This window comes from Sardina pilchardus, chromosome 23 (genome assembly GCF_963854185.1).
Source record: "Sardina pilchardus chromosome 23, fSarPil1.1, whole genome shotgun sequence".
Classification (NCBI taxonomy): Eukaryota; Metazoa; Chordata; class Actinopteri; order Clupeiformes; family Clupeidae; genus Sardina; species Sardina pilchardus.
Window position 1 is genome coordinate 26,013,433 of NC_085016.1, and position 10,278 is coordinate 26,023,710.

The following is a 10,278-nucleotide window of genomic DNA, read 5'->3' on the forward strand; positions in this document are numbered from 1 at the left end:
ACGATAATAAGCATTCAATAATGAATACTGAATATTATATTATAATAAATGTGCAGTGAGCAGAATTTAAGTGTGTGACATTTCTTACAGATCAAAAAGCTGTTTTGAGTCAAGACTATATGTTTAGCCTATTGAATAATTTGAGACAAATCATTTTGTGGAATGATGCATCATCATTTGAAATTTGCAACAAATTGTGAATTTTGAATTTCAATGAAACCCATGAATAGGACTTCCTGCTTTCAATGATGTAAAATGATGATTTTTACATCATTGAAAGCAGGAAGTTCAACTTTGAAATCCGTATTTCTCCCATCTCAAGGCAAACTGAGGGAATGATGCACGACCATTCAAAAACATGACTGGTTTTCTAAAGATACAGAGCTTAATGCTAATCGGTGAAGTGTCCCTTTAATTAACATGAATTGATTGTCTGTCATTAATGACATCAGGTATGGACAACAAATCATCTTGAGCATTAGGTACAGTGGGTAAATCATTAAGAATAATGATCAATTACACATGATCATGTTGATTTCTTGGTTTTTGAAAAATGTGTTCCAAAGATAATTTTCAGAGAATATCGAAGAATCCACATTGTTTAAATATAGGCATGTCCCCATTAGCTAAGCATTATATTTTCATTAGTTAATCATGTCTGTGGTCCCTCAAGTAAAGTGAACAGGTTGTGCTTTAAAATGTGTGAATGAAGTTTATAGTCATGCATAAATAGTCAATTTACATTAATTAACGGTGAATTGCTCATGAGTTCATCATGTTTGTGGCCCCTCAACTAAAGTGGTGAATAATGACATGCATTTAGAGAACTTTTACAAGTTGTATGCATGTTCCATCAGTCACCACAGGGTATTAATAGGTGTACATACTTTAATAACAACCTGTAAACTCAGTAACAAGCAACACCTCCAGATTCCATAACTAAGGATGTGCTATGCAAATATCACATTAAGTGTGTGTCAGACAGATGCCACACATTTTAATGACCACTTATTCAGTCAGACATCAAAACATACAGTAGATGTGGTGCTTGGTGTTTCTATTTTCATTTACAGAACTGACACACTGTTTCCTGTACTCGTCAAAAGCTTGTGCTAACACTGAGGAGGGGACTTTCCACCAAAGCACACTTTGGTTATGCCAAGCTCAGTACATTTGTAAGGAAACACTGTACAAATATGTTTGGCCAGGAGACAGATGGAAACACTGACTCATGGCCAGATAAAACAAACAATGTTTGATAAAGAAGAAAAGATAAAAAATGAAAATCATGATACACAGTACTAAATTGTTCATACCCCTGGCAAATGTTAATTTGATGTTGATTTTGTCTTTATCAATATTCCATTATGTATCCCATATCATTGTCTTACAACCTTTTGTTATGTGGCAGTATCATTTTCAGCAAGAACAATTATATTGGTTGAGAGAAAATCAACATCAAATCAATATGTGCCAGGGATATGAATAATGTTGTTCTTAACTGTAAGCAGGCTTGCACATTCTTGCAATAATTGTGTCTGCCACCTAGTGGTCAATAATCTCGCATGATACTATCTTTTGTACAATAATTCAGGATTCATACAACTATTACCAAAATGAGATAAGCGTTTAAATTTATTTCACACAGAAACAATGTTCAAAGGAGAATAATACGTAAAAATAACTTTTCACATTATCAGTGCCACTGAGGACTTTTTTGTTGTGCAAACAGTGTTTCACTAATGTATCTACATCTTTTAGGGAAGGATTTTTAGTTATGATTTACTACACAGGAAATATATAAATATACGCACGCACACACGCACACGCACACACACACACACACACACACACACACACACACACACACACACACACACACACACACACACACACACACACACACACACACACACAGGGGCAGGTTTTCATGTTGTCATATTTCCCAATAACTTGGACCTGTTGAATAGGAAAGAACTTTAGCATCTGGAATATTAAGCCATCATTTAATACATAAACATCCGGTTAAGTCATTCACTTACTCATAAACTCCCTCATCCTGACTCACTTTCTCTCTGCCATTCACTCTTTCTCTCTCAATGTCTCTCTTCTCTCTTTCTCTCTCTACATATCTCTCTCTATCTTTCTTTCTCTCTTTATCTCTCTCTCTCTCACACACAAACACACACACACACACACACACACACACACACACTCACACACACACATAAACACACACACACACACACACACACATAAACACACACACACACACACACACACACACACACACACACACACACACACGCACACGCACACGCACACACAAACACGTACATAGTATGATCCTCACTGACCTATGCATCGCAGAGCCTCGTGGCTGAGTTTGTCTTTGTCCAGAGGATAGAGTGGCGGCTCCATGTTGCGTGGGGTGTTGGCCCTGTAGCACTCCACTAGCTGGCTCACGCTCTGGAAGTGCTCAGGCTTACTGCCACTCACTGTCTGCAGTACAGCAAAAACACCAACAAGGCCCTGGGGTTACATTTACCGTCATCTACAGTCAGTTACAACATGTTAATGAAGTATTAGATCTTTAGAGTACATTTACAATCAAATAGATTATACTGTATTTATAACTGTAATTATATACATTTATTAGAATGGTGTTTACATTTATGTTACAATTACATTAAGAATTACAAATGATGGAAACATCTCACAAAAAAAGGCCAAAAATGTTTTCCTTGTCTGCACTGAGGGCAGAGGGCAGTAGAGGGGCCACTGCTGGACTCTGAACCCCATGCCTCCTCACTGATTGTATAGACAAGGCCGCAGCCATCAAATTACTGCAGTGATACTGATTCTATATGATACTGATCTTACAAACGATTAGCTAGGAGATGCATGCTAAAAACAATCAAGCAAAACTAGGGCAGTGCAGTGATTCGGCTGCAAAATACCAGCCACATGAATCATAATGACTGACAAGTTGTGGTATTGGATTTGGCTGTTGCCAGTTTTGTACCGAAACATCATAGTAAAACTAACAGAAAGAGAGATAGACGAAAATATGCACAAACAAGATAAGATATAAGATAAGCAGGTTGTAGGTGCCTGCACAGTATCAAGCATCATTCTAACTAGAGACACAAATGAATATCTGAATAGAACAAAACAAAATAAACTGTCAAAACGTATGTTTATCTACTATAGAAAATATACCTGTAATAGATCAAATATGGAAATATCATTGCATAGCAGCTTCTACTGTTATAAGTCTTCCTGATCATGTAAATACAGCGGCACATAAATGACTGTAAAGAAGATGCTTGTGTATCTAGAACACTTGGCTCGGAGTGCACAACAAACCACAGGCCTCTCTCAGCAAACCACTGCGGCAGTGAAACTAGGGAAGAAGTGAAGCATAGCTGTTGTTGTTGTGTGTCTGGTTTTGGTTCAACGTCTATATCAGAGGAAGTGCCTCGTGTAGCCAAGCAGCGGTGGCATGGCACAGCTCCGCCGGACTGTGGCTTTGTTGTAGCCTCGTCGTGTGAGAGCCAGGGATGAACACCAGCCAGGCGTGCTGAGGTGGCACAGGAAGAGGTTCAAACGGATGCATTTGAGCTTGACTGAATGTGGCACTAGAAGACAGCCACTGTCAAGTCAAGTGAAGCCGCAGTAAAGTCAGGTGAAGTCAGGCCATATCCAGTCATGTCACAATTATAGCCCCCTTATGCGAGAATTGGTATTTACCCCTTGTTGTCACTTTTTATCATACTGCCCTACATGTTGAAAAATTATACCCAGAAGAGATACCCACTGTGTTGAAAAATGACTAATAGGTCTCTTCTTCGGCCCAGTGCACCAGAGATGTATAATGCAATAGCATGTATTCCGAGCACATGCAGTGACAGAGATATCGTTCTCTCCTTGAGTCAGAGAGTTCACTCATTGTAAAAAGGAGAGCTGACCGTTTGAGTCCATCCTCCCACTTAATTTGATGCTATAGTTTCCACCTTTTGTTAGTTGACTGTCTTGTATACTTCTTCACAATATGACTAACACATTCTCCTCATGTCTAGCTAGGTCAATCAGGTTTTTTTTCAGATGCCGTTGGTGCCCTTATTTTACGACCCTGATTCATGACCCTGATTTATGGCAGTCATTTCCTAATCCCACCCCCATCTCTCTCTCACACGCCTGTTTCTTGTCACTCTAAATTGCTCTATCCTCAAACCCCCTAAAGCTATCTAAGTATAAAGCTGCCAAGATTGGTACATGTTGTTGCTTTAAAGGGGATACCCAGGACATTCAAGTTGCCCCCAATTTTATTTCTTTCAGTGTAGACAAAAAACATGAGAATCAGTATGGTTTTGTGCAGGCATGATAATACCACAATGGCTAAGCAGTAATACCATTAGCCTCCATTGTAAAGCCTATGGAGTCAGATGGTTTATCTGACACACACACACACACACACACACACACACACACACACACACACACACACACACACACACACACACACACACACACACACACACACACGTATGTATGTATATAGATAGATAGATAGATAGATAGATAGATAGATAGATAGATAGATTTCCTTCATTTTGGTCTGATGTGGAAATTTAGATGATACCAATAGGGCCCAGGTTGAAATACACCAGTTTTTTCTTTTAGTCATCAGTAATTTAGACAACTTATGTCAGGTTAGGTCTTGTAAGAGTTAAGTGTAGCCTACAACCTGCATTGTGATCTACCCCAGAGAAGTTCCCACTATGTGTACATGTGAAACCAGTTTCTACTGGATCAAGGTGCACTGTAAGAAGCGCTTTGAGGCCACATGCACAGCAGCAATGCCACAAAATAGACATTCAGACTGTGGTGTTGTAGTACTGTAACATTTTTGCTCGTAGAGTTATAATAGCAAGCTTGTAAATAGGACATAATCTGAGTTATGTTTCTGTATATTCATTGACAAAAGTAGGTTGTAGGATACTTCATAAAATGAACATACAAAAGTAGACTCAAGATAGAGTAGATGCCACACAGACTCAACATAGAGGAAAAAGTGTGTGTGTGTGTGTGTGTGTGTGTGTGTGTGTGTGTGTGTGTGTGTGTGTGTGTGTGTGTGTGTGTGTGTGTGTGTGTGTGTGTGTGCATGCGTTGAGATTACACAACTCACCTCTACTGCCCAGCCATGTTGAGACTTCTCAATCCGATAGGTGTGGACAAAAGGTGCTTTTCTACATGGACATAAGACATGCTTGTTAGAAACACAGCAATCACAGATCCTCCCTCCATCCCATACCAATCCCATTCCTTCCCAGTCAAGCACCTCTTGCACATAGGCAAAGGTACCGACAGCTCGAGCTTTAAGCACATCACAGTTTATGCTCAATCTATTATTTTGACTCTGTTATCATATCTTTGTCTGATGAGAACAACATCTGTGTGGAGTCAGCTTTTATAAGAGTTGACTGTTGATCTGCATGTTTGGGGTTAATTCAGGGTCATATTCAGGATGATATGTTGTACTTGTGAAAAGATGGTGACATGAGTAGTGACTTTTTGCTGTGTAAAATAATTTGTGCACGTGCAAAAAAATGTTGCACATGTTGAACTATTTTGTGCATGTGTAGGGGGTAAAAATGGCAAACACAAACAATTTTTCTCCCTTCCTACTCTCCTGTTACAAAGTTTATGGCCACACTGAAGCTAAAAAAACTGAAGTTTTGAGTACAAATGTTGACCCTTTTTTTTTTACAGCTTTTTTGAAGTGTCAGTCAGTACATTGAGTACACCCTTGAGAAATCCAGTTATGCTAGCTTGAGAACCTACTCCAAAAGAAACCAGGATGTTGTAGCATGTACAGTATAGACCATATCCCAGTGTCTGACCGTTTGAGTCCATCGTCCCACTTAATTTGCTGCTATAATGTCTGTGTGTAAAGATGTGTTATTTAAATCTATCAGTTTTCTCTCCCCCTATAACCAGCCCACAGACACACAGGTCAGTGTCTCCTGTGCCCAGCTGTGTATGTGTGTGTGTGTGTGTGTGTGTGTGTGTGTGTGTGTGTGTGTGTGTGTGTGTGTGTGTGTGTGTGTGTGTGTGTGTGTGTGAGTGTGTGTGTATGTGTGCGCATACAGTATGTGCACCGATCTTCCCAATGTCTAGTTGATTATCTGAACTATGCCTCCAATTTAGATGATATTCAAGAGAGAGAGAATACGGCGTGTGAGAGAGTGAGACCTCATCAAACGGATGGGAAGATCATATGTGTGTGAGAGTGAAACAGTAAAAGAGGAATAAAGACACTCTGATGAGAAGTGAGAGCGCCTGAGAGAGACAGCGAGAGAGTTGCAGAGATTGGACCAGTTGACAAAACAAAACTGACAGTTGTAGTGTTGAAGACACCATTCCATCATTCATCCAGTATGTTCTTTTTAGTCAAATGGAGGACACAACATTTGGATACCAGAAGATAATGCTCATTCAAGGTGGTAATGGCCATTAGGGTCTACACCTCCAAGTGCATGTGCATTTGTATACCATTCTTGCATTGTGTTCATTTGCTGCCAACATTTCCACCATTCAATGGCTAAAAGTGGCTTGTTTGAAATCAAGTGGATGGATGCTGCGGCCAAAGCGCAGTTGTTAGCTCCATCTCTATCGTATTATTTTGTAATCGTTACGTGGCTTCCGCAGATAAATAATTAGTTACATGTAGACACAAAAATAAAACTGGAAAGTGACTGTCAGACTTTCGCGTTTCATTGGGATAGGTGAGCAGACTACAATAAGGTATAATAATGAAAGATGAGAATCAGCAGCTCAAAAGCCATTGCCATTGGTCAATTTTTGTTTACAGTGGCCTACAGATTTATCAGACCACTGAAGGGTAGGAATGCTCGTTCATGTTATTGCATGTTAATGGAACATTCTGCAGCATTCTGAAGAGCCGTATGATAAGCTTGGTCAAACAATGCTCTGCAGTGGTCTTAGTCCTGATGTATGATCCTGTTGGTGACCTTGTGCTACAGTTGAGCACACTTTGCATTTTTCTGCGGAAACGGAGTCTAATTTTACCTTGACGCTTCTTTTAGACCAGGGGGTAAATTAAGATTCAATGTTGTCAAAATGGAGGAAAAAAAATCTAAAGTAAAACTAAAAGTAAAGGCACACTACCCGCATTATGACAATGGATCTGAAAATGTCATTTGACCATAGGGGCATACTGGTTCAACAAAATGTTTGTCTTTTTTTTTTTTTTTTTTGACATTTTTCTGTGTAGATAAAAAATCTATGAGGGAGTAAACAAGTAAAATCATTTAACTTTAATAATACAATTATTGTCTTTTTTTCTCTCCGCTCAGACATACAGTATGACAATAATTATGTTAAAGTATACCCAATGAATTCACATGATGAAACTACAACATTAAAACACATAACAGCACATCTTGCAGTTAAGGCTATATATTTTTCTATGTTCAGCCATTTTCAATGACCAAGAACACAGTTCATAAACCAACACATTGCTCATGCTTCTCTCTTAATATAAACACCTTACACACAGCCAGAATGTTCCATGAAGTCAATGCATTTCCTTACATTCCCTTTAAAACTTTCAAGATGTAAAAAGAAGCTATAGGCAATCTATGTATTTCTTACGAATCATGGACCAACCCATCGCTCCCACTTATTTCTTGTTCTACACACCTGACACAGAAGCACAGTGCTCCAGCCACACTCTCGCTGTCCCTCAGGAGATAGCTGCCGTCCTTCCCATACCTCTCCAGAAGTCGCTCCGTCACCTCTTTACTGATCTTTCCAAAATAGATCGACTCCATCAATACACCTTTAAGAAGGTTTGTGTTAACAGAGCACTGTAGAAGCATCTGTGTGTGTGTCTGTGCGTGTGTTGTCACTGAGGCAGGACGAAACCAAGGGCAGGAACTGGCTCTTTACACCTTTTTTCAGCTTCATGCTCCCAAGGTGTCACACGTATGAAGATAACGCTTTGGTCTCTCTTTGCGCTCACCACAATCAACTTCACATGGCCTACATATTACTTGGTTGGAGCTTGTAGGTCTTTTATTCTCTGAATCTCTTTGTGAGACACTTGAAGTATAAGATGACGTATAATATCAGCTTTGGTGAGGACATTTATTTTAGGTCAGCTGTGATGTAATGTGCATATACCTCAAGTTAGTACATTCCATTGTTGCGTTACATGTCACATTTGTGTTTTTAATTAAGAACTGTGTTTCGCATTTTAGATTTTGTTCACCTTGTTTTTTTTGCTCATGTGGCTATCGCTGAATATCAATAGATACAAATAACTGAATCAACATTTTATAAATACAGATATCCTGTAAAATAGATACAGAAGTATATCTGAGCATGCATGGCCCTCTCGCATGATGGTTACTTGAATAGCTCTGTTACACTGAAATAGCTCAAAAGTTAAGTGAAAATTGGTTTCACTATATTGTGGTCATTCAAGAGGACATGAGAATAGTTTGCACTTGTATTTATCTATTTCAAACTGACGTTTTGTGTTCTAAAGATATGAAGAGATGTAAAGATTTCAAAGAAAGTTGAAAGCTGTATGCACATTTGAAATAACACTAGAATTTGAGAATGCTTTCAAATGACATGAACTAATCATCAGCATTTGAAGTCCATACAAAGTATTTTTAAATATCTGAATGTTATGTATCAACATAGTTTGCAAGTTTGCACAACATTGTTGTCGAAAGAGGAGGTTGCATGATATGAAAGCTGCACTCACAAAAGAAAAATAATGTTGCAGACATCCTTTGTAAATCATACAAGCAAAGTGGTCTTTCTCATTAAAGTTGGTAATTATTATTTTCATGCTGACATGTTTGGCAGAATTGAGTTATTCACATCTTATTCTGTAATACAGCGTGTGAGGTATTTTTGTATCTAAAGAGATTTGTTTCACATATCATTGCTGAATGGAATGCAGAAGGTTTGAGGTTAAATAGCTGCTCAGAGCGCAGATAGAGCCTTATGATTATAGAGGATGCAATAGTCCAGCCTGGCCCTGGTGTAGTCACTAGTCATTATCCATCCCATGATGAATTATACACACATTCATAAAGGATTATGAAGGACTTGTGATGCCTCAAAACCTTTTGATAATGATAATGAGGACATAAATGAGGACAGATATAAAATAAGTTTTACAATGCATTTTGATACAAGCTATACAGGTTTATATGCAATCAAGCATAATAAATTTATGAATAGTTACAGACTTAAGTCATTGTGAGGCTTTAATGTTCCACCCACATTTATGAATCTGTTCATAATGCTCTATAGAATGTATTAACACAATGTCATGGTAGGAATAATCATAGACATATATACATTATATACGTATATACAGTATATCTATGGGAATAATAGCCGGGCGTGTGGCAAAACAAAGAAAGACCGAGAAAAAAAGACACTCAGTGCAGAAGCCTGGTTGGTAGAGAGGTTGGTGAGAGTTTGGTTGGTGAGAACTTGAATGACAGTAGACAGGGTGCGTCACTCAAAACGGGAGGAAAAACGTGATTGTTTTGAAGCAGATTTCATCACACTTCACTGATGATATGAAGATAGGGCAGGCACATCCTGTTGCTGGTGGAACAGAGACATCAATTTCAATGAGTTCAGCAAAGTAGCATGTGTGTGTGTGTGTGTGTGTGTGTGTGTGTGTGTGTGTGTGTGTGTCTGTGTGTGTGTGTTCACAGAAACCAGGGTCAAATGAATTCCACCAGCGGGATTGTTCTCTGCCAAGGCACAAGCCTGTGTCGGCTAAACATTTGACAGACTCTTATCCACAGCGATATTACTCTATACAACTATATGGCTATCCTGCATATAAATAATCATATACTGTATGATTATATACAATATACTTAAGCCCCCTTGGATTCAATCCCTATACAATCTCATATATCTGACCTGATATAACCTCATGCATTGAATAAACATTTGATTGCAATCTAAAATCTTGAAGTCATATGAGGGGCCGAGTTCCATGGTTCCTTCGGGGGTCTTTATTCATATACACTCTCTCTCTCTCACACACACACACACACATACACACACACACACACCTATTAACTATCTCACTGTTTGCAGCTACACTTTCTTTGCCTTTGACATTTTGTACACTGATTATGTGCTTGAAACTGTATATGGAAGTCTACATCAATCAACTCAGAGGAGTTGAATTGAACCAAATTGAGC

At 38.8% G+C, this 10,278-nt stretch overlaps 1 protein-coding gene across 2 annotated transcripts; it reads right to left on the reverse strand.

Annotated features, from left to right (window-relative positions):
- Positions 1-1,617: 1,617 nt before the first annotated feature.
- LOC134071657 (SH2 domain-containing protein 1A-like) lies at positions 1,618-8,000 on the reverse strand. 2 transcript variants are annotated; one of them, XM_062528456.1, is made up of 4 exons: positions 7,729-7,999; positions 5,192-5,252; positions 2,358-2,502; positions 1,618-1,959 (listed from the first exon to the last, which is right to left on the reverse strand). In XM_062528456.1, the coding sequence occupies exons 1-4, from the start codon at positions 7,905-7,907 to the stop codon at positions 1,937-1,939; spliced, it is 408 nt and encodes a 135-aa protein (XP_062384440.1). In that variant the 5' UTR covers positions 7,908-7,999; the 3' UTR covers positions 1,618-1,936. The 2 variants fall into 2 exon arrangements, with proteins under 2 accessions (XP_062384440.1, XP_062384441.1); XM_062528457.1 differs by lacking the exons at positions 1,618-1,959; positions 2,358-2,502 and adding an exon at positions 2,510-3,583 and having other exon boundaries at positions 7,729-8,000.
- Positions 8,001-10,278: the final 2,278 nt, after the last annotated feature.

What these genes read in the sequence shown, in the direction of transcription:
- LOC134071657 (XM_062528456.1), bottom strand. Translation starts at nt 7,907, where the DNA reads ATGCTTCTACAGTGCTCTGTTAACACAAACCTTCTTAAAGGTGTATTG. An exon ending in GCACTGTGCTTCTGTGTCAG is followed by an intron (nt 5,253 to 7,728) that starts GTGTGTAGAACA and finishes ATGTCCATGTAG; the next exon opens with AAAAGCACCTTTTGTCCACA. An exon ending in CGAGGCTCTGCGATGCATAG is followed by an intron (nt 1,960 to 2,357) that starts GTCAGTGAGGAT and finishes CCTATTCAACAG; the next exon opens with GTCCAAGTTATTGGGAAATA.